General features: G+C 42.6%; 1 protein-coding gene across 1 annotated transcript in view; it reads right to left on the reverse strand.

Moving 5' to 3' along the window:
* The window catches only part of LOC141103030 (cadherin-related family member 3-like), an 83522-nt gene that overhangs the window by 26854 nt on the left and 31217 nt on the right, over positions 1–25451 (reverse strand). Inside the window, exons 7-13 of the mRNA XM_073592173.1 lie at positions 23977–24167; positions 20185–20362; positions 16299–16458; positions 14720–14810; positions 9974–10072; positions 5664–5893; positions 543–714 (exon numbers count right to left, since the gene is read on the reverse strand). Of these exons, the coding sequence (XP_073448274.1) occupies positions 543–714; positions 5664–5893; positions 9974–10072; positions 14720–14810; positions 16299–16458; positions 20185–20362; positions 23977–24167 (1121 nt within the window). The remainder of the gene's footprint in view (positions 1–542; positions 715–5663; positions 5894–9973; positions 10073–14719; positions 14811–16298; positions 16459–20184; positions 20363–23976; positions 24168–25451) is intronic.

Here is a 25451-nt window from a genome sequence, read left to right on the forward strand (position 1 = left end):
CATAGGGCGGGGTGAAACACACCCCCACCATTTTGCTAGTATGTCACATTGCACTATATAAGTGTAGGTGTGAGATGCAGTATTGTTGGCTCTGAGGAAGAGGAAAACCTCGAAACGCGCTAGCCTGCTGTACTGTTGGATCTTTTATTTGTTATGTGAAAGTCTCATTGTGGACTTAAACTGCTGTCTTTTTTGAAAAGCTGTAATACATGCGTTTTGTGAGTATATTACTTACCTTTTTATCAATTAAATATTTTTATTGAGGATAATGCACTAGGCCTGTGCGCCCTCTGTTTTATTTTATTTCAGTGCAATCAGACCTCCTCAGTCTTTGGAGGGCAGCAAGGTGTGACACATCCAGACTAGCCAGGATGACAGTCTAAATATAAGCCACGTCTGGGCCCACGGCTGAGCGCAGGAGATTGTGTGTTTTGAACTTTGAAATTTTAGTTTGTTTGTACAAAAGCAAAAAAAAGTGCAAATAGTCTATCTATGGAAAGGCGAAAAAGAAAAGCTGATTTATATGCATACAGTATATGCACCTGATACTATCTCAAACCGCATGGCCGTATCATCGGAGTCTCTGTCCTTACAGTTCAGTCTGAAGTTGTTGATGTTGATCCCAGCAGTGATATTATCATAAATGACAGCCGTGTATCTAGACGGCTTACACACTGGGGCCTCGTCATTCTCTTCTATTATATTAACTGTGACCTAGAAGAACCCATAGAGACAGCATATCATATGTTAGTATTCAGAAAATAACAGCAAGTGAAATAGCAGTAAATCTATAAGCCCTACTCTGACACGTCTATAAATCATATAGATTGACAAGCCTCATTCTCTTTTTTTTATCATAAAGCAAAAAAAAAAGAAAGTTTGAGTTCAAAATTTGACACCAAATAGGTTTATCAATATGCTAATCACACATTGTTGCCTTGTTGAAGGAGTAGTTATCAAAGGGCTCCCACACTTCTGTTTGTGTCCTTTTTCCAGCACCTTGTCTCTAGAAACAGACATATGTTAAAGAGTACTGTATGTCAAGGTAAAAAAAATATTCAGTACATCTTTGTAATGCTTGCACATTTCTTATGCTTTATTCCTTTAGGCTGGGTTCACAGTATTGTGAATTGGATGTGAGTTCCATTCGCATAGCAGGAGATTGTGACCGGCTCTCAATGGAGCCGGTTCACACATCTCTGGAGCGGCTTCCGGTGCGAATTGCTCAGGAATTCTGTGCGTCTTCTGGTCCATTTCAGGTCCGAATTCAGCCAAAAATTTGGGCTGAAATCGGAGCTGAACCGGTGAATGGAGACGCACCGGACGCTCCGTGCTCTAGTGTGAACCCAGCCTCAAATATACTGTAAAAACAAAACAAAAAAGTCAATCTGCCAGAAAACTGGTAAGGTCCTAATTAGGATACTGACAACTAAAGAACTCTTCCTAGCTTCAGAACTACAGAACTCCACCTATAACCCACGCTTCTCTGTCCCATGCCGAATGCATATATTTTTTTCCAGGAAAACAATGCTGCTCCCTTGACTCCAAAAAGCTTGCCCAGAAACTTTGTATCAGGAAAGGACTTATGGGAGATGTAGTTTTGGAGGTGAGTGCAACTGAGCTCTCAGCTCTGGAATTTTACAAACCTGATGATAATGTCACAGGGAGCAAGAAAAGTTGATTCCCCATTACAAGTACAGGATAAAAAAAATAGTAATTATGGGACACACCCTAGAGCAGTGGTTGTAAACCTTAGTGAGACCAGGGCCCAGTAAATTTTCCCAAAACCTTCTAAGCCACAAAAGTAAAAAAAAATAATTAAAAGGTTAATACTAACACAATAATAGTATTTGAAGACAAAATTAGTATTGGAATTCTGGATAGCTCTGAATGGGGCTGGGTGTCAGAGCAGGGGATGAGGGTTCTGGAGGGAGCTGGGGGCAACTGTGCTGGATGTGATTTGGAAAGGAGATTTGGGTCTCTCTAGGAAGCTGAAAAGTTTGCAGGGGCATTGTGGGAGACTGGAGGGCACTGTGGGGGCTGGGGTGTATTGTGGGACACTGTCGGAGGTTGGGGACACTGTGGAGGGCTGAAGGCTCTGCAACAAGCTAGGTGATTTTGCAAGGGGAACTCTGGAAGGTTGGGTATCACTGTGGGACTGAGGGCTCTCAGGGAGCTTGGGGGAACTGTGGGAGGTTGGAGGCACTATGGCCCACTATGTAAGGAATGGTAACACTTTGGGATCTGGAAGGCACTGTGGCAAGTGAGGGGATCTGCAGCTGTCTTGAGGCACGAAACGATGTTGCAGCCCAGCAGTGAGCCACAGCGTGGTGGTTCAGAACCACAAAGGAGAGAGGAAGATTTGGGGTAAAATAGGGTAATGTTTGGACCACAAACTATGTGCAGAAAAGGACTCTTGGAAGAGGAGTTGTACCTACGTCAATAAGACCTAAGCTCCCAACAGCATCACTGGAAGAATTTAGAAAGCCTGATGATGTATTCACAGGGAGCAATATAAGCTGTTTCTTGCTACAAGAACAAGGTAAAAAAATAATACTGGAATGTACTCTAGAGCAGGGGTCTCAAACTGGTGGCCCTCCAGCTGTTGTGAAACTACAAGTCCCATGAGGCATTGCAAGGCTGATAGTTACAAGCATGACTCCCACAGGCACGGGCATGATGGGATTTGTAGTTTTGCAACAGCTGGAGGGCCACAAGTTTGAGACCCCTGCTCTAGAGGGAAGTGGGAGGTTCAGGATAAGTTTGGGTAATTCCTGGACATACTGTTTAATTCTTAGGCAAAAGATTCAAAGGAGCATCTAATTTTTCTTCCTCTTAGTGTTCTCTAGTTGTCTCAGTTGCCTTTCTTCTATATTTCTTGCCCTTCAGCTGAAAGAGCCAATGAAAAAGCAATATAGAGGAGTGGAGTTGTTTTCCTAAAAAAAGAGCTGCACCTGTTTCAAGAGACGAATAAGCAAAAGCATGTGCACCCAAAACAAATAGGGACTGCAGGAAATGAGACTATGTGCACGGCTAGAAATGTGAAGTATATAAATTTCTTTGCCAAGAACAAGTCTGTACTACACCATAAGACCCCAGCGCAACTTTTACACACCTGGTGCAGAGAAGAACTTGATGGGAATGCACCCCTAATGCCCTGTACACACGACTGGTTTTGTCGTCGGAATAAACTCTGAAGGTTTTTCCGACGGAATTCCGCTCAAGCTGTCTTGCATATACACCATCACACCAAATTCCGACCATCAAGAACGCGGTGACGTACAACACGTACGACGGCACTAGAAAAAGGAAGTTCAATAGCCAGTGCGCCACCCTTTGGGCTCCTTCTGCTAATCTCGTCGGAACAGCATACAGATGAGCGTTTTTTCCAATAGTAATTTGTTCCGTCGGAAAAATATAGAACATGTTCTTTATCTAAATCCGTCTGAATTTTCGACAGGAAAAAGTCAGATGGGGCATACACATGGTCAGAATATACGATGAAAAGCTCCCATCTGACTTTTTCTGATGCAAGGACCTTGCAGTTCTTGAAAAAAATTTGGAAAGCTCTCCTGCTTATGGACATTCTGACACTTAATGAACTCAGGAATATGAATTGTTTCTTGTGCTTATTATACCAGGTTGTGCAAAAAGAGCCTCCCGGTAATCAATGCTTATAAACAATTGTCCTGCACAGTTCTAACTCATGAAAAATAACTTGCTGCCAAAAGAGGGCAGATCTATAAATCGAACTGCAAGCTGCAAACTGGAGACATTGCCCTAGCAACTGGAGGAAATTACCACATTAACAGCGAACACAACAAGCAATAATGGATGTTGGTTTTGTCATGTTATGTAACAAGGTCGCACTGCTGAACTATAAATCTTATCATTAAATAATACCTTCTCTGAATTTCTGTTTGACTTGTGATATACATGGAAAACAAATGATTGTGGAATTAACTTCAGGAGTAATATGATAAAGGCAATTTGTTTCCTCTTTTATAAACTTTCCTTATAAGTAACACAATGGAAGGTCAACAATATTGAAAATTCTTTTGGGTCTGGACAACATTGTGCATTTGTGATTGAGCAACTGAAATCTTGTATAGTGATGGTGTGGGTGGAAGTGTAGACATTGTTTTGGTAGATTTGAGCAAGATTAAAGCCCAACTCTGGACTTTTGATCCCCCTTTCTTCCAGCCTTTACTCATCTTAGAAAAAAAATCAATATACAGAGCTTTTATATCACATGTGTAAGGTCCATTGCCATCATAGGTCCTCTTTTCTCTCTTCTTCCTCCCGCAGTAAACAAATCTTAAATGCTGCAGAGAGTGGCACATGAAGCAGTGAAGCTCTCTGCAGCATTCACCTTTGATCTCAGCATGGGATTGGAGCCTTGACACCCTGAGCTCACAGGAAGTAGGTTGAATGCTGGTGGGTTTCACTCAACCTGTAAGAGGAACAGTTGGATAGGTGGATCTGCAATGGACAGTGCCAGAGGAGTGATGGGTGTGTATGACAGCCAGAGCTACTTTTTTATTTTTCTGAGTTGCTGAAGGATACCTTCTACTATATTTTTACCAGATTGGTCTTTAAGCCCCTGTGTTGCAGTAAAGTGTGGAAAAATGTGTGTTACTGTAAAATATGTGTGATTGTAATGTGCTACTTACCTCTGGAGTTTGTCCTACCAACTTGGTGTGGAAGTCCTGCCCCTGGTCTTTATATTATAGAGGAAGGATTTTAGGTAGATGTCCGTAGGTATCATAGAGGGCCATAATACAGTAGTGTGCTGTGCAGAAGACATTCATTTCTCCTAGGGAGAAATGCACTTGGTCGACCTGAGACCTTGGAGCAAGGTGGGTTGAGGGAAGAAGAAAGATATGGGGATGCAGTGACAAAAAGCAAAACTTCCCGGAGGAATCCTCATACCAGGGTCTACGAACACCATGGTAGCCATGGCTTGGTATGAACACTTAGACGGCAGAACCCCTTCTTAACACCCATGAGCCTCTTGACACCCATGATAAGGAACAAAATGCATATGAACTGTAAGCCTAAAAGTTATGTCCGGATGGTTAAGCTTCTCAAGGAATTTACATCACCCATCATGTGGAATGTCAATGTACCATTTATATGGACTGTACTGTAATCTGTAATCCACTCAGGGCCACCATCATATAGTTATTAGTACTGCTCCCCAGTCCAGTCCTTCAATTACTTTTTATAGAAACAGTGCTTTCTATGAAAGATCTTTCATCTGTCGAAATAATACATGTGGGGAGCATGATCTAATGTCTTTAAGAAGTCTAGCAAAGCAATGTTGCACTTCTGTAGCCTGAGGTTACCAACCAGCCATTACACATAATGTGAAACTCTGGCCTTCCTGACAGTCCTTTCCCTCAATTAAAAATGTACTCTCTGCTGCCTAGAAGTGATTTGCAACCTTCTGTGCATGTACAGCCACAACCCATTAGGAAACAAACAGTAAGTGAGCATAGCCAGGGATAATTGTTTGTTTTTAATCTGAAGATCTCCATTTATGTTTTGCTGTTACTATACATTTTTCTTGCAGAAATGTGATCATGGAAAAACATGAAAAATATTTGCTTTAGTCAGTATTAGCAGATTTTTAAACGACACTAACACAAATGTTTGCTTACCTGTGCCAGTGCTTTACGAGGGCTGATGGGGTCACAATCTGTGGCTTGGATGGTCATAGTGTAAGAAGGTTTTATCTCAAAATCAGGGTTGGTCACTAGCTGTATGATTCCTGATGTGGGGTTTATCCAGAATCTATGAATTATGTCTAAGTTCCCATCTCGTATACTATAGGTTATACACTCTGGTCGATCTCTGTCTGTAGCAGTCACTTGCCCCAGTACAGTGCCCTCTTTTAAAAAAAGAATACCATTAGATTAGTGCTTTCTATTACCTTAAGGGTACATAAATATAGATACTGGTGCAGCTATTGAGAAATATATTGAAATTAAAATGTTTGTCCCCTGAATTCAGCTTCAGAGTCACCCTTGCATTCCATTGCCCTTCCATCTTACAGTACTTTTGCAGAAAGGCTGTAACTTCTTTGCTGCTTCCTCTCCACATCACAGCTCTCTAGCAGTCCCTAGATAGCAGCTGTCAATCCCTGTGTAAAAACTGACTTTACCTTAAGGCCTCATGCAAAGGAGACGCTGGTGCAAACTCTGCTGAACACAGGTTTTTAAAAGCTGAAACTGGCGTTTAGAAACGCCGTTTTGCCGAGTTTGCATGCCGCGTTTAGCCGCGTTTGCGTCTAGAAGCGTCTGCAGAGCAGAGAATGACATTTTGCGACCCAACTTTATCACTACAACATATCCAAATTTGGGGTTCCTAGCACTAAGTGGCCCCGAGATATAGGACCCCAAAGTCGGGTCGCAAAATGTCAAGCACTTCTGCAGCAGAGAATGACATTTTGTGACCCGACTTTGGGGCCCCATATCTTGGGGCCACTTTGTGCTAGGAACCCCAAATTTGGATATGTGATAGTGTTAGTCCAACTGTGTTAGCACTTCAAATTTGGGGTTCCCCGAGATATGGGGCCCCAAAGTCGGGTCGCAAAATGTCAAGCACTTTATTGCGGCAGAGAATGACATTTTGTGACCCCATATCTTGGGGCCACTTTGTGCTAGGAACTATAGGATATATTTTAGTGCTAGTTTCACTGTGTTTGCATACCAAATTTGGGGTTCCTAGCACTAAGTGGCCCCGAGATATGGGGCCCCAAAATCGGGTTGTAAAAAACACTTATAAACGCAAACGCGGCTAAACGCGGTACTGGCGTTTAGCCGCATTTAGCCGCGTTTGGCGTCTGAAACGTGGAAAACTTTTGCGTCTGAAAAACGAGGTTAAACGCAACTGCCTAAAAACGCCAAAAAACGAGACTGTGTACATGGACACATAGGATAACATTGAATGGGTTCAGGGGCAGTTGAAAAAAGTGTCCAACTGCCTCTGAACACCAGTTTAACAGCATCTCGTGTGCATGAGGCCTTAGAAGTTAGGCATGCACAGACTTGCAGAGTGTGCCTTTGTGCAGTAATTCAGCCTGGATACATTGAGCTTCTCACTTCTTTTTCTGACTAGCTAGAATTTTTTTTATTTTCTGTTGGCTGACAGCTCACTGTAATAGCAAATTGCATAGCATAAATAAACATTTTTTAAATAATGTTTTTTTTCAAGGTTAATATGAATATTAGTATTTGGATTCCCCTTAAGGGATACAATGCTGCAAGAACATCATAGTTTACAGAACTCTATTAGTCATCAGAGCAATGTATCCGCCCTTACCAGCAGGATCAATTGGGAGGTTTCAATTAGACAATAGGAGTTGCAAAGCAAGCAATATCCTCTGCTGTTTCTTTAGCTAACTCATGGTGCTCTAGGAAACCTCTGTCATGTAGTAGGTGTTTATTCATAACACAAATATTGCATATAGATAGTGAAAACAGGTAAAAGCAAAGAGTAATGCCCCGTACACACGGTCAGATTTTCATGTGTTAGGACCTTGTTGTCAGAAATTCCGACCGTGTGCAGGCTCCATCACACATTTTCCATCAGATTTTCCGACACACAAAGTTTGAGAGCAGGCTATAAAATTTTCCGACAACAAAATCCGTTGTCGGAATTTCCGATCGTGTGTACACAAATCCGACGCACAAAGTGCCACGCATGCTCAGAATAAATAAAGAGATGAAAGCTATTGGCTACTGCCCCATTTATAGTCCCGACGTACGTTGTCACGGAACGTCCCACACTCCGCTTGAGTGCTTCCGTTATATACCACTTCCTCCCAGTCTGTATACAGATATCAGATATTCCAACCTCTCTGAGCAGAAAACAAGGCGACACTTGCTTCACTGCTAACATGGACTGTTTATTATGAATCAAAGTTACAAGACTTTATATGTTGTTGGAACCTCCTCTAACAATACAACTGTAACTTAATTAACATGAGCTAATTATCTAATCCTTTATACAGCCTAGGTGACTGAGACATGACCTTTCGCCCAGACTTGTGGTCACCGAGCTTCACACAGTTAATTAACACAAACAACAATGGGTGAAAAGACTCTTAGAGCCACACTAGACTTATTTACAATAAACACATTATAGCAGAATTGATGACATTAGCATTTAGCAGTACGAGTCCCAACGGTATAAATCAGTCACCATTCTAATATGGCATATAAAGGGTTCCCAGAGTCTGTGTGTTTTTGGGGGGACATGGAGCTGAATCCAAAGTAACACCAACCCCAGGGTCCCCAGGCATACAGCTCACAGAGAGCACCATTCCCCCAAATGCTAGGGCCCATAATCAAAAGGCAACAGGCCCCCACCCAGTCCTCTCCAACAGCCTTTGTCCCGGCCAGGTCCGTCACATACGTGTTTTACGTCACCGTGTTCAGAATGATTGGATTTTCCGACAACTTTGTGTGACCGTGTGTATGCAAGACAAGTTTTAACCAACATCCGTCAGAAAAAATCCTAGGATTTTGTTGTCGGAATGTCCGATCAATGTCCGACCGTGTGTACAGGGCATTAGAAGCTAATTGTCTTAAAAAATAATTTTTTTTTTTTTTTAAATTAAAATCATTATAGTTTCTCTTTAGGTAATAGGATTTAGAAGGTTACACGATACTTTAAATGATGGTGCCAAATGTATTGGGACTCCATAGGGTTCAATATTAGCTGCAAAGGGCCCACCCTTTGCAGCTATAACAGCTTCAACTCTTTTGGGAAGGTTGTCCACAAGGTTTAGGAGTGTGTCTATAGGAATGTTTGACCATTCTTCCAGAAGTGCATTTGTGAGGTCAGGCACTGATGTTGGACAAGAAGGCCTGGCTCACAGTCTCCGCTTGATTTCATCCCAAAGGTGTTCCATCGGTGCGGCTATTGAGAAATATATTCAAATGAAAATGTTTGTGCCCAGAGTTCCGCTTCAGAGTGACCCTTGTATCCCACTTGCCCTGCCATCTAACAGTACTTTTGCATAAAGGCTGTAACTTCTTTGCTACTCCCTCTCCCACATCACAGCTCTCTAGCAGTCCTTAGATAGCAGCTGTCAATTCCTGTGTTATTATCTTAAAAAAACACAATTTTTTTTTTTTCTCTTTAGGTAATAAGTGTTAGAAGGTTACATGCTACTTTAAATTACGGTGCAGGGTAAGTAGCAAGTGCTCAGTAATGTTCTGGTTCCAACATTCCTTATCAACATCTCATCCAATATATTGAGTTGGTCCACCCTTTGCAGTTATAACAGCTTCAACTCTCCTGGGAAGGTTTAGGAGTGTGTCTATGGGAATATTTGACCATTCTTCCAGAAGCGCATTTGTGAGGTCCATAAAGACATGGATGAGCAAGTTTGGGTTGGATGAACTTGACTGGCCTGCACAGAGTCCTGACCTCATCCTGATAGAACACCTTTGGGATGAATTAGAGCGGAGACTGGGAGCCAGGCCTTCTCGTCTACATCAGTGCCTGACCTCACAAATGCACTTCTGGAAGAATAGTCAAACATTCCCATAGACACACCCCTAAACTTTGTGGACAGCCTTCCCAGAAGAGTTGAGGCTGTTATAGCTGCAAAGGGTGGGCCAACTAGGAAGCCATTAAAGTTCATGAGCATGTAAAGGCAGGTGTCCCAATACTTTTGGTAATATAGTGTATATTCATTATTTAAATGCAATATGAGCAAAATTTTCCATTATTTGAGGGGGCAGCCTGTGATTTATAGCTTCCCTAAAACATTTTTTTTTCTACTCGCAGTCATTAGGACCATCATTTCCGTCAATTAAAATCAGTGGACTGGTCAGAAATCAATTCATGTCTCTAGAATTTGAAGATTTACCAGTTCTTCTGACAGTACCAGACTTGTCAGACTGTTAACCTGTCAGTGGTTATATACTATATGAGGTGATAGCTCTACAGGTTTTACCTTTTGCTGTTTCCTGCACAGTGAAGTTATATGTGGTTGGGTTGAATTCTGGATCGAAATTGTTCACCGGAGTTACAGAGACAATAATTGTTGCAGTTACTGAAACAAAAATGCCATATCTTAGATTAATCACAATGACGGCTAGGATTACAATGTATTTAATCAATTTCCAGACAGGCATATCAAATATGCACACAGAAGCCAAATAGCTGTGATGTTTCTTCAGTTTCTTTGGGGCAACAGCATATATTGCAAAGGCAAGAAGAAGGCCTGAAATGCTTATCATTCCTGAAGATATGCTTCTTCAGGCTCTAGGATGGCCTAGTCATGTTATTACATAGACTTTGCTGTACAGAGCCAATTTGAATTCTCAAAAAGTAGGAGATGGGGCAGCTCGGGATGTGCTTAGTTTGCCTTATCTGTACACTACTATTCCCTTTAAACAGCATAAATAAGGCATTTGTATTTGGTAAGAGATAGCATGAAGCTCTGACTCCTACAAAAAATGGTACCCTTAAACTCCAGGAATTTAGACACTTTGTAAAATGTGCAAGCATACTGTGAGTTAAGTCCAACGTGGTGCATGCCATCTTGTGGACTAATCTCTTTAAATTACATCTGACAGATTTGTGGAGCTCCAAGAGGACAGCTGTCACTACATTTCAGGTGCTCCAATGCTAGACCCTCCGGTTTCAGCTCCTTTGGTTGTAGAGTCACATGCAGCTTCTTTGCCCACCCCTCCCCTCTTCCTAAAAAAACACAAAAAATGGGGTAAATGGAGCTACCCTAGTAAAACGGGGTGGAGGGTACTTAGTGACCCACCCTAGTGTGTTACCACACCTTAACTATACCCAAAAATACTGAAAAATCATATGTGTTAAAAAAAGGAATATTGTGTAGCAGGTAAAGATACACACATCAAACCATCATATAACATCTATACCGAGAAAATTGGGGTATCCACATCTAAAGGTTAAGATGCAGCACCATATAAACAAAGTGAAAGAGATACATATAATTTGTGTGTGTCAATAGATACCAAAAGTCAAATGGTGTAAATCAAATAAATATGCTAAAAAACACAAGTATTAATCTATGTACAAAAAATTAATTAATAGTCCCATGTATATGATGTGAAAAACGATGCCATAGTCCCACATGTATAATGTGAAAAAATGCTGTAGAAAGTGCTGTAAAAAATATAAAAAATTCCAAGGTGACCACAGTGCAAAGCAGATCAGGTGACTCTTGTGCTCCCCCTCAAGGGTCCCCACTCACCAGCTCACCGCACCCCTGAAGGGGTAATAAGTATGTATAGGTAACCGGAGGGTTTCTATGTCCCCTGATGTGTCCTCCACCCAGGCCTGGATTGGCCATAGGGCTAACCGGGCACTTGCCCGGCGGGCCGCGGCCGCTAGGCTGCAAGACCTCGTGGGGCACAAGGCTCTTTGAGCCCGCACCGCTCATGCAGCCTTTCCGCGGCCGCCCGGCTGCCAGTTAAACTCAGTCCATCTGCGCTGGGGAGACGTAAACATAGAAGGGGGTGGAGCTAAATGAGAAGCCTTCGGCCTTCTGCGGCCGCCCGTATAGGTCAGCCGTCGGTGCCAGGGACCTGCTGGTAACAACTTGAAGCTGGATAACAGAAAATGTGAGTGTAGCCCCGTGCTCTCCGCCACCCCCCTGTAACCTAGATAGGAGGAGCGGTGGGGGCGGCTGCATATAGAACAATCATTCTCTCCATCTTCCTTCTGCAGTATTGGAATGCCTGCGAGAGGCAGAGGAGAAGCAGGAGACTGCAGGAGGAAGATGGAGAGAATGATTGTTCTTTATGCAGCCGCCCCCACCGCTTCTCCTATCCTGCTTATATCTGCTGCCCCCCCTGGGCACTCCACACCACCCATACTCTTTGCCTCCTCATGCTCTCTGCCACCCCCCCCCCAGTGCTCTCCACCTCCCCCATGCTCTCTGCTGCCCCCCAGTGCTCTCCACCTCCCTCATGCTCTCTGCCACCCCCCAGTGCTCTCCACCTCCCCCATGCTCTCTGCCGCCCTCCATGTGCTCTCCGCCACCCCCATGCTCTCTGCCACCCCCGTGCTCTCCGCCACCCCCCATGCTCTGCGCTCACCCCCCTGTGCTGTTAATATCCCCCACACGCACTACGCTTCCCCCCTGTGCTCTCCACATCCCCCCCATGCTCTTTGCTGCCCCCTCATGCTCTCCGCTGGCCCCCCTGTGCTCCCCACCTCCCCCCATGCTCTCCACCGCCCTCCCTGTGCTCGCCACCCCCAATGCGCTCTTTACATCCCCCCATGCTCTTCACCAGCCCCCCTGTGCTCTCCACCTCCCCCCCATGCTCTCCACCAGCCTCCCTGTGCTCTCCACCTCCCCCCATGCTCTCCCCCAGCCCCCCTGTGCTCTCCACCTCCCCCCATGCTCTCCTCTGTCCTCCCTGTGCTCTATACCTCCCCCAATGCTCTCCACCAGCTCCCCCTGTGCTCTCCACCTCCCCCATGTGCTCTTGACATCCCCCCATGCTCTCCACCAGCCCCCCTGTGCTCTCCACCTTCCCCCCATGCTCTCCGCCACCCTCCCTGTGCTCACCACCCCCCATGCGCTCTTCACATCCCCCCATGCTCTCCGCCGCCCTCCCTGTGCTCTCCATCTCCCCCCATGCTCTCCGCTGCCCTCCCTGTGCTCTCCACCTCCCCCCATGCTCTCCGCTGCCCTCCCTGTGCTCTCCACCCCCCCTGCTCTCCACCAGCCCCCCTGTGCTCTCCACCTCCCTCCATGTGCTCCTCACATCCCCCCCATGCTCTCCACCTTCCCCCCATGTTTTTCGCCGCCCTTCCTGTGCTCTCCACCTCCCCCCGTGCTCGCCACCCTTCCTGTGCTCTCCACCTCCCCCCATGCTCTCCACCTCCCCCCATGCTCTCCACCTCCCCCCATGCTCTCCGCTGCCCCTTGTGTTCTTCTCTTCCTCCCTGTGCTCTTGCCCCACCCTATGTTCTCAAGGTTCTTCCCTGTGCTCTCCATCCCCCCATGCTCTTTTCTGGTCCCACCTCACCCCCCCCCCCCCCCCACACCTCTGCTGGGTTCCCCCCTCCCCTCTCTCAGGGAATCTGTCAAGGTGGAGAGTGGGGAAGGGGCCGGTTAACATGTCATGGGCTGGTTAACATGTCATGGGCTGCTCAATCCAAAATGCCCGGGCCTATTTTTTTTCCCAGTCCGGGCCTGTCTCCACCTGATTCACCTGGCAAGGTATCTCCTCTGGTCTGTCCTCCAAACTGAAATCTCCAACCACGATTTCCTAGTCAGAGCTCTCCAATATCAATATCCAGGAAGGGAAATCCAATTAATTTTCCAGAGATAGGTTCTCATGAAAAAATAGATAGGGCTCCCGTAGTGCAGTATAGGTAAATTTATTTAAAATAGTATTAAAAACAATTAGCTTCCCACCATGTGGGTAAGCCCTAAAAACTGCCACAGTACGTTAATGTATGCTTTTCCTGCCCAATCACAGAGAGCGTTATATTATGTGAACTCATTTACAAAATACAAATGCTTCTGTAAATGGGCATCAGAGGGGAGGGGTGGACAGAGGTGCTGTGTGTGGGAAGACAGCGTCTCTCCTCTCAAAGCCCCAGAGTTTAGCAATAGCTATCTTCCCAGAGCTCAAAAAAATTGGCAGATGTAATAAAAGAAGATAAGTTCAGGAGGTGACATGCACTTCATTGAACTTAACTTATAGGGGGTTATTTATGAAAGGCAAATCCACTTTGTACTGCAAGTGCACTTGGAAGTGCAGTCGCTCTAAATCTAAGGGGTAGATCTGAAATGAGGGGAAGCTCTGCTGAATTTATCATCCAATCATGTGCAAGCTAAAATGCTGTTTTTTATTCTCCTTGCATGTCCCCCTCGGATCTACAGAGACTTTACTTTCAAGTGAACTTTCAGTGCAATTTCAAGTGCACTTGCAGTGCAAAGTGGATTTTCCTTTAGTAAATAACCCCCATAGTGTGCCTGTACATTTTACAAAGTGTCTGAATTCCTGAAGTTCAGCTTTAGCTCTATAATGGGAGGAAATGCCAAGGGGTACATCTACAGGTAAAATAGAAGTGCAATTTTTAATAATTCTACCAAGATATAGCTAGACATTATATTACCTAAAAGTATTGGGACGCCTGCCTTTACACGCACATGAACTTTAATGGCATTCCAGTCTTAGTCCGCAGGGTTCAATATTAAGTTTGCCCACCCTTTGCAGCTATAACAGCTTCAACTCTTCTGGGAAGTCTGTACACAAGGTTTAGGAGTGTGTCTATGGGAATGTTTGACCATTCTTCCAGAAGCGCATTTGTGAAGTCAGGCACTGATGTTGGTGGTGGTGGAGAAACTTGACTGGCCTGCACAGAGTCCTGACCTTAACCCAATAGAACACCTTTGGGATGAATTAGAGTGGAGACTGCAAGCCAGGCCTTCTATTCCAACATCAGTGCCTGACTGCACAAATGTGTTTCTGAAAGAATGGTCAAACATTCCCATAGGCACACTCCTAAACCTTGTGGACAGACTTCCCAGAGGAGTTAAGCTGTTATAGCTGCAAAGGGTGGGCCAACTCAATATTGAACCCTATGAACTAAGACTGGGATGTCATTAAAGTTCATGTGCGTGTAAAGGGAGGCATCACAATACTTTTGGTAATATAGTGCATAAAGAGTCTAGTAAAAATAAAAAGGACAAACTAACCTGTATGGGTTGTATCAGATGAGTCTGAAACTGATACCATTATCTCATATGTTGTCACTGGATTAGTATCATACACTAAATTTTCATTTACCTGAAACATTATAAAGGAAATGTATTGTATTCAATAAGTCACCCACATGAGCCAACATAATTCATCTTTAAGTTATCTGACTAAAAGTAAAGGTAAAGGGAAATTTCATTGGCTATTATGGGTAACTGCACTTTAATCATGGTCATTGCTCATCATATTGTTTTATAATCCAACCTCAGCCACTTTTTTTTAAATTTGGGTTGGTGGAGAAGATCGAAAAAACTCTGTCAGGATTTTATTGCTGTGTCCCTATTTGGGAGATATTCCTTCACCTCCCTTTCTATTTGATGGATGAGAAAAAGAAAGTCAGAGCGAGTGGCAGGATCAACAGGCAATTTCCCTAAAAGCAAAGTTAAACTTAACCACTTCAGCCCCAGAAGATTTTGCTGCTGAATGACCAGGCCATTTTTTTCGATTCGGCACTGCATCACTTTAACTGACAATTGCGCGGTCGTGTGATGCTGCGCCCAAACAAAATTGATGTCCTTTTTTTCCCACAAATAGAGCTTTCTTTTGGTGGTATTTGAACATCTCTGCGATTTTTATTTTTTGCACTATAAACAAAAAAAGAGCGACAATTTTGGAAAAAAACACAATATTTTGTACTTTATACTATAATAAATCCCCGTTTTTTTTTTCTTAAAAAGCAAATTTTTTTCTCAGTTTAGGCCGATATGTATTCTTCTACATATTTTTGGTAATAAAAATCACAATAAGCGTATATTGATTGGTGTGCGCAAAAGTTATAGCGTCTACAAAATAGGGGATAGATTTATAGCATTTTTATTATTATTTTTTTTTTTTACAAGTAATGGCAGCGATCTGCGATTTTTATCATGACTGCGACATTATGGCGGACAATTTTGACACATTTTTGGGACCATTGGTATTTATACAGCGATCAGTGCTATAAAAATGCATTGATTACTGTAAAAATGTCACTGACAGTGAAGGCGTTAACACTAGGGGGCGATCAAGGGGTTAACTGTGTTCCCTGCTACGTGTTCTAACTGAAGGGGGGATGGGACTTGCTAGGGGAAGAGATAGATCGGTGTTCCTACATTGTATGAACACACGATCAGTCTCTTCTCCCCTCAGAGAACCGGGATCTCTGTGTTTATACACAGAGATCCCGGCTCTCGCCGTGTCATGAGCGATCATGGGAGCCCGGTGGTCATCGCGACCGCCGAGCACTCGCACCGGCTCCGGGGGCGTGCCCCTGCTGGCCACAATTAGAAGCGACGTAACATGACGGCGATTCACGCAGCCGAGCCATGTTGCCGCAGTACAACTACGGCGGCTGGTTGGCAAGCGGTTAAAGAAAAGGTTATATATAAATTATAAAAATTGATAGGTAAGTGTTTATCTTTTTTGGGGATTTACAACCACTTTATTTAGCAGAAATGGGAATTAACAAAATCATACTATTCATAACATTGATCTGTAAAATATTTGTGACATATCTTATTGAAAGAAGCACAGCCTCACCTTTATAACATTTGGATTGCCTGTTTGTTCAAATAATTGGTCTGGTCCAATTGGGCCTTTGCTGGGAAGGTATTTCAAGGGATTTGGAGGTACATCCGGGTCATGGCAATTCAATGTTGCAACAACTGTGTCTTTTCTAATAGGTTCTGTATTCGTAAAACTATAAAAACAGATACAATAAGATACCGAACAATCATATCCCAAAATACTGTGAACACCAAGGTTTCCTTTGACATTTGTTACTAGAACAGATGTCCCCATTGAAATATTTCCCCTCACTTCCTGTTGCATTGCCTCTTAAATTCTATTACAGTAACAATGGTCCCCAGAAACAAATAGAGAAAATGAATTTCCCCAGTATTGACAGAGACATCAATAAACACTTGGCGTAAATTGATGAACGTGCCAGGAATTATTGTAGAAAACCCAGAAAGTTGTCTTTTTTATAATTCAATTTGCATCTGTCAAAATGGTACATGTAAAATAATTGATGTCCCATTGATTAATTGTGTACATACTCTATTATGTTTATCGGTTTATGTCTACTACCTAATGGGACGTCAGTTATTTTCTATGTACCATTTTAACAGGTGCCAACTGATATTTTTTTATTAACCACTTCAGCCCCGGAAGAATTTATTCCCTTCCTGACCAGAGTACTTTTTGCGAATCAGCACTGCGTCGCTTTAACTGACAATTGCGCGGTCGTGTGACGTTGCACCCAAATAAAATTGACATCCTTTTTTTCCCACAAATAGAGCTTTCTTTTGGTGGCTTTCGATTGCCTCTGTGGTTTTTATTTTTTGCGCTATAAACAAAAAAGAGCAACAATTTTGAAAAAAAAAACAAAACATTTTGTACTATTTGCTATAACAAATAACACTGTTTTTTTTTTTTTAAATAATTTTTTTTCTCAGTTTAGGCTGATATGTATTCTTCTACATATTTTTGGTAAAAAAATCGCAATAAGCATATATTGATTGATTTGCACAAAAGTTATAGCGTCTACAAAATAGGGGATAGATTTATAGCATTTTTATTATTATTATTTTTTTTTACTAGTAATGGTGGCGATCTGCGATCTTTATCATGACTGCGACATTATGGCAGACACATCGGACAATTTTAACACATTTTTGGGACTATATGCATTAATACAGCAATCAGTGCTATAAAAATGCATTGATTACTGTAAAAATGTTACCGGAAGTGAAGGGGTTAACATTAAGGGGGGAATGGAGGGGTTAACTGTGTTCCCTGGGAGGTGATTCTAACTGAAGCTGGAGGGGACTGACTAGAGGAAGTGACGGATTGTGGTTCCTAGCTAATAGGAACACACGATCTGTCACTCCTCTCAGAATAGAACAGGGATTTGTGTTTACATACACTCGTCCCTGTTCTGTGTCTCCTGCTCACGATCGCTCATGACCGGCGGTAATCGCGACCGTCGGCCACGAGCATCGGCGCGCCTGCTATCCCGACTCCATGAGCCGACGTAAAGCTACCACGGCTCGCACAGGGGAGCCAACCTGCCACAGTATAACTGCGACGGCTGGTCGGGAAGCGGCTAATTATGTTCTTCATGTTGTTCTAATAGCGCTGATGAAGGGGGACCTTTCAACCCTTCGAAACACCTAGGCTTTTACAGAATGTGATTTTTTATAAAAACAACTTTTTGGACTTTATGAATTTCTTTCTAGCACTTTCCTCCTTGTACTCCAGAATTTAGCAGAGAGATGGGCCAGTTTGTGGTTGTCCCATTCCAGAAAACCAACAAAAAACTAATTTCACTCTACACTAGTCTCAGGATTAAAAAATAAAAACAGTTCGGCTCTCCACACTCTGTTCTTTGAAGAATAAAACCTGACAGAGGATGTAATCCTTCTGAACTCTTTAAAACTACAAAAAAAAGGTTTTGACTGGAGTTCTACTTTAAAGGAGTGTAGGATTAAAAAATAATAAACATACATGCTCACCTACAGTGGGAAAAATAATTATTTGATTTTGTAGGTTTGCCCACTTACAAAAAAATGAAGGGTTTACAATTTTTATCATAGGTGTATTTTAACCACTTGCCGCCCGCCATATAGCAAAATGATGGCGGCAAAGTGGTTTCAATAACCTGACCGAACGTCATATGACGTCGGCAGGATATCAAGCCGATCGTTGTTGGGGTGTGTCAGTCTGACACACCGCAACACCGATCTAGGTAAAGAGTCTCTGACAAAGACTCTTTACCACGTGATCAGCCGTGTCCAATCACGGCTGATCACGATAAACAGGAAGAGCCGTTGATCAGCTTTTCCTCACTCACGTCTGTCAGAAGCAGGTAGAGGAGAGCCGACCGGCTGCTCTTCTGACAGGGGGGTCTGTGCTGATTGATTATCAGTGCAGCCCCCCGAGGATGCCCACACTGGACCACCAGGGACCCCACTAGGACCCCTAGGGATGTCACCACCAGGTATGCCACTCTAGACCACCAGAGATGCCAATTAGTGCCCACAATGGATGCCAATCAATGCCCACAATGGATGCCAATCAGTGCCCACAATGGGCATCACTGATTGGCAGGCATTATTGTTTGGCACTGATTGGCATCCATCCCTACCATCAATTAGTGTACATCAGTGCCACCTATCAGTGCCCATCCGTGGCACCTATCAGTGCCCATCTGTGCCGCCTATCAGTGCCCATCCATGCCGCCTTTTAGTGCCCATCAGTGCCACCTATGTGTACCCATCAGTGCTGCATATCAGTGCCACCTATCAGTGCCCATCAGTGCCGCCTATCAGTGCCCAATCAGTGCCACATATTAGTGGCCATCTTCATTGCCTATCAGTGCCACCTCAAAATTTTCAGTCTTTTTTTATTTGTTTAGCAACAAATAAAAATCCCAGAGGTGATCAAATACCACCAAAAGAAAGCTCTATTTGTGGGAACAAAATGATAAAAATTCAGTTTGGGTACAGTGTTGTATGACAGCGCAATTGTTATTCAAAATGTAACAGCGCTGAAAGCTGAAAATTGGTCTGGTCAGGAAGGTGTATAAGTGCCCGGTATTGAAGTGGTTAAATGATAGAGACAGAATGTCAACCAAAAATCCAGAAAAAACACACAATACAAACGTTATAAATTGAGTTGCAGTTCAGTGAGTATCATGTGCAAGGCAAATGAAAAAAAAATGCATTTTTGCTTGCACATGATTGGATGATGGATGTCAGTAGAGCTTTTGCTCATTTGCTAAGCTCTGGAGCAACTGCACTTGCAGAGCACAACTGCAAAGTGCACAGTCTATTTGCCTTTAGTAAATCAACCCCAAAGCATTCTTTGGTGATTTGAGTGATAATACAGTAAGGTGTGAGATTTAAACAAAAACTCGGGCCAAAATATTAGTTTTTTGGCTTTTAAAAGAGTAGATAAGGGCTAGACCTTTTTTTTTTTGTCACACTGGTTTTTCTCTCTTCTTGTTGCGTCACTAAGACAGATAGGGGTTGGTTTACTAAAGGCAAATATCATGTGCAAGGAAAATGTAAAAAACAGCATTTTTGCTTGTACATGATTAGATGATGGAAGTCAGCAGAGCTTCTGCTCATTTACTAAGCTCCTGAGCAACTGCACTTTGCAAAGTGCACAGTCTATTTGCCTTTAGTAAATCAGCCCCAAAAGGAGGGGGAAATCTCAATGAGGGCAAAAACAGCAACAGACATCTGACAGAGGGTATAACCTCTCTCTATTCTATGTAAAGGAAATACAGTGCCAGGATGACTGAGCACTTCTCAAACCGTGGGTCTGGAAAATTCAATAATACATACTAGATGTTTCTAATATTATGAGCGATATTTGCATTAATAAGACTGCATATATCATACATGAGAAGAGTTCTCACCTGTACAAGTAGGGATCACAGAATGGAGGATTGTCATTAATCGGGAGGATAGTTGCTGTGACCAATATTGATGCACATTTATTGTCCCGGTCGCAAACTTTCACAGTATAGGACTGAATGTTGACAAACCCAAAAGCGTCGCTGTCCATGATGGATATTATGATCACAGTTCCTGTCTCTGTTGAAAAGAAATGACTTGTTTCTTTCTTTCAACATAATTGTGATCTATCATTAAAGCCCAATAAACTTTTAGTTTATGTAGCATGAACCCCCCGAAGGAGCTGCTGATTTAAATTGGGTTGTTGCCGTCACCCCTTACCTGTAGTTTCACCACATCAGAAACCTAGAGTCCATGTTGAGCCTTGCTCTCACCAAGGTATGCACCAGTCACTGAGTTCTTTTTCCAATGCTTTATTACAAGACAACTTGAAAGAAGTAGCAGTAAAGAGGTTGAAAGGGAGTTGCAGGAGAGTTCAAATACCTTTTGCAGATCACTGAGGAATTTAAGATCCTGAAGACAAACACACCTTCCGTCTAAGGATCTTTGCCCACCCGGATAGGTCTCTCTCACTGACCTAGCAGCCGGAATGGCGCATGGATAAAAAGTCTCTGCCACAGACTTGAGAAGAACAAAATGGTTGTACGATCCTCTGCCACAGGACGTAGTATTAGATGAACAATCCTCTGCCACAGGATTTAATATTAGATGAACAGCAACACAGTACCAGAACCTTTAAGCCGACCCGGCGGTACTGTGAGCGTAGGTTAGAGATAGGTGTGTCCTCCAAGTAAGTTACCAGGCCCTTCTGAGAGACCAGCCTTCATCCTGGCTCTCTCTAGCAAGGTTCCTCCCCTGGATCTCCTCAGCTTGGCTCAGCTTCTTCCTAGCAGGCAAGAAGCCTAAGGACCAACTCTGCGGTAGTAGGCCCCAGACAGGCTTCTGGGCCTACCTGCACAGCTGCAGTGACGTAGCCTCCAGCCCGGCGGGCCACGAGGTAAGAACTGATCTCTAGCACATGGCATCTGTCCCATAAATACTCTCTCCCAGAATTCACAGCAGCAAGAACCTCCCACTGGGCTGTTTCTGAAAGAAGAATATTCATTAAAGTTTCACTAAGTTGTTATTCACACACTGTCCCATGGTACCAATGACACCTACTGGCAACAGTGGGAACTGCACAACCAAGTCAGTTCCAGAACAGATCCAGTAAACTATATACATTCAATCTGAGCTGGTTACAGCTCAGCCAAAAACTAAATTTACTTGCGAGCGCCTGGTCAAAAGGAGCAGGGCGTTACATTTAAATCAGCCAAATACATTCCATGTGCATCAAAACAAAAAGTGTTCAAAGCCTTACAGTTCATTTTCATAGAAGAATCACCACCCTCAGTATACTTGCCAGTATACTGATCCTTGCTCCTTGTTTGGAAGCAGCTGTCCCTCTGCTCACGCCCCCTGCTGAGTCAAAGCTAGAGCACTCCAATCAGCGGGAAGCATAATCTCTGCTGTTTAAACTTGTTGTCTGTTGTCATCCCACAACTACAGTCAACACTATACAGCACAGGACTCCTTACAGCAGGTCAGCGGTTTATAGTGGGAAATTCCCTCATTGCCAACCAATATTCCCAAAAGCACAGAGAGTGTGCTGTGTGTTTGTAGTGGGCATTTTAGCTCAGAGCTTTAGCTACTGAGCTCTGTAATTAAAAAATACTTTTTTTTCAGCAAGGACATTGGTAAACATGTGAAAAGGAGCCAATCTGCTGCCCGGAAGTCATAAATATAAAATCCTCATATACAGGATTTCACATTAATCTGAGCATAGAAATTAAAAATATATTTTAAATTATATTAAAATGGAAATAAGAAGGAAAAGGATATATTAAACCACAGTACATTGTTGTTAAGCAGCTGGATCTTATTGGTCCTTGTCTAATGTCTGTCTATATTACCCCCACAGCTAGGAAAGAGCGAAGTTGGGAGTTTTCACTTTGCCAAAATTTCAGGGCACATTTGGGTAAATCAGCAAAATGCATTGCAGCCAATGGGGAAGGTGAAATAGTGTATCTATAGCCACATTTTTTCAAGTTTGGATGCAATATTGAAGGGTTAGAACGCCTGACAAGTTTTATTGTCTTTCTTTTTTTTTTTTTTTTTACAGGAAAACAGGATGAAACAGGGAAATATGCAACAGGGATGCTTATTCTGGTGACAGCTGCCTAAAAGGGATTTGCCCCATTTTAGAGAGGTTTTCCCTTACTTCCTGACTTCCGAATCAGCAGGATGGGAAATATAGTTACATTTACCCTACAGGACATAAATAGTAAAACACCTGGCAGGGGTTTAACCTTTACCTACTCTATAAAAAACACTTTATGGTGCTAAGGCTGGGTTCACATATGTGCGAATTTTATGTGGATTTTCCAGCATCCAATTCGCATAAAATGCGAGTGTGACTGGCTCTCAATGGAGCCGGTTCACACAGGTCCGGGACGACCACAGGACGTATTCCAAAAGGGTCCTGTGCGTGTTTGGGTCCGGTTCAGGTGAGAATTCAGGCAAAAATTCGGACCTGATTCGCACCTGAGCCAGTAAACAGGATTGCACCAGACCCCATGCTTGGAAACGTGGCCACACATATGTGAACCCGGCCTTATTAAGAGTAGGATGGGCTTTAACCTCCCTTGCGGTTTTCCAGAGTGTGGCTCGGGGTTAAATGTCAGCACCATTAGCGGTAACCCCGAGCCACACTCGGGATTGCATTGCAGGATCCTGGTGCGGTATACTTACCTTGTCCCCAGGATCCTGCGATGTCCCCACGCGGTGTCTGTGGGCTCTGTCCTCCTCCCGAAGCCTCTCTGTGCCAGGCTCCGTTCCCTGCAAGCGTCGCGGCACACGGGGCGGAGCCTGGTGGCAAATTAAAAGAATTAAAAAATCATAACACATACAGTACACTGTAATCTTACAGATTACATTACTATATGAAATTATTTCACATCCCTTTTGTCCCTAGTGGTTTGTCCAGTGCCCTGCATGCAGTTTTATATGATATATACTGTTCTTCGCCTGGAAACTGGAGATTGTCCATAGCAACCAAAAAGTGTCCCTTTACGTCAAAAGTGGTTTTAGACCAGCTAGAAAACGAGCGATAGTAAATTAGAACACCTGCAGAATTGAGCGATAGAGAATCGTGGGGAAATTTATTGTATTATTATATTATTATTTTTTATAATTATTTATATTTATTTATTATAATTTATGATTTTGTGTTTCAAAGTTTATCATACCCGGGATATCTACTAGACTCTTGGTGGACAGATATAAGTGTGTTATTACTAAGAATTACAGAGCTACAATATAAAACGCCAAATTTCTATGCAAAATAATTGTACCACATTGAGACGCAAAAATCTGACATAATCATACCGCCAAGGAGGCTACATAGTTGCTAAGAGCAGCTAAAAATGATCTGAGACCTGTTCTTTTGCCAAAAGACCCCTTTTAACTGGGAACATGATATAAGATATTAAGTTAGAATCAAATTTTTAGATTAGTGTTAGATTATAGATAAATAAAATTTTGGCAAAACAATTCATGGGAAAATTTGAAGCTAATTTCAACCAAATCCAACAGCCAGTGAATGAAGCCAATAAACTGACTGGTTTGCGATTGTACAATTCCAGGGAATTTCAGAGACTTTGGAAAAAGGACATCCAGGATTTTTTGGCCATCTCAAACTGGTCGTAATCATAATCATAGAATCAGAAAACAAACAGAAATTTGTATGCCAGTACCTTTGTGAATGGTGAAATATGGATTTCCAGGGTCCAAATAAAACGTGAGATCATTCATTAAATCAGCATCAAAGCCATTGCAAGTGTTAACTGTTGTTCCGATAGGAAGTTCCTCAATCAGCTGAATATTAGCTCTGTTTCCAGATCGCTCTGTCTTTGTGCTGTTACTGTTTTCAGTGATACTGGAAAAGCTGTGTAATGAAGACAATATATTTATACTGTATATCAAAGTGGTAAATCCAGCAATTCTACTTCTGATACACCTGGAAGAAAAACATACCACCTCATGGGCAATCGTTTGGTAGTTAAATGGTATCTTCCATGTCTCAGAAAATACTAACTTATCTGCAATAAATTGCTTCCACTCTCCCTCTATGGTTTTTTTTTTAAGATTAATTCTGCCCAATGTTAATATTTCAGCTTCCTTTGAACACCTGAGAGGTTGGATAGGTGACATCTAAAGGATCCAAGACTGACCAGAAGACACTCCTCAACACAAGACCAAGCAAAGTCTTTGATGGAGGTAGAATTACTTCAAAAAGATGCGTGAAAGTATTGGGTCTTAATCTTTAACATTCATTACAGCTACAATATACAGACCTTCATGAGCGCCCTGCCGTAGTCCGTACTTAACATACATCAGTTGCCCAGTATTGCTCAAATACACCATCCCTTGGCTGCTACATTGGGGATACTGACTAGAGTGTGACTTGCTTTTTCAACAAAAATCCCATTCTGTTCTTTTAACTGATAACCCTTGCACACTTTGGCATCAGAGACCTCGAAAGAACAGTGTAGCATTACTAACTCATAGTAGCAGCTTTAATAGAAACAATGTGGCATATAAGATAACTTGTTGCTGCTTGGAGGAAATGGCTACAACTTGATGGTTGACACTGGGGGAATTCAAGCTGTTGTGCAGAGTGTACTTATAAATTTAGTATGTTATATTCATTATATGCCAAGTCAATCCGAGAGGTACAAAGTACAGTATGTTTGGTTTATGTTTTTGTTTTTTTCTATTTGACTTTTTACTTTATGATATGATATGGACTAATTTGTTAAATTTGTTTATGCAACAAAAAATCAAAAAAGTATTTTATTTAAAAAAAAAACAATATGGCATACAAGCAAGATGAAAAACACATTTCTGTGGATTATATGCGATATAATACAGTAAGAAAAAATGAAATAAGGGTGTTCTAGGGTAGACTGCTGGTATTTAAATTACACAGATTATATACAGAAAGGTTTACATATAGAATTTTATTACAAGGTTTAAAAACAAAGGTACATAGAATCAGTTAATAAATACAAAAAGAGCATTACTGTTATATATATTTATCAAATCGACAAGTTTCGCAGTCACTGCTACGTCTTCAAGACATTATATTTATACATGACAGATATCCCACATAAAACATCTTAAATCTAAAATTGAAAAAAGTATACAATGAATATAATGCAAAGATATA

This window comes from Aquarana catesbeiana, linkage group LG07 (assembly GCF_042186555.1).
Source record: "Aquarana catesbeiana isolate 2022-GZ linkage group LG07, ASM4218655v1, whole genome shotgun sequence".
NCBI classification, from domain to species: domain Eukaryota; kingdom Metazoa; phylum Chordata; class Amphibia; order Anura; family Ranidae; genus Aquarana; species Aquarana catesbeiana.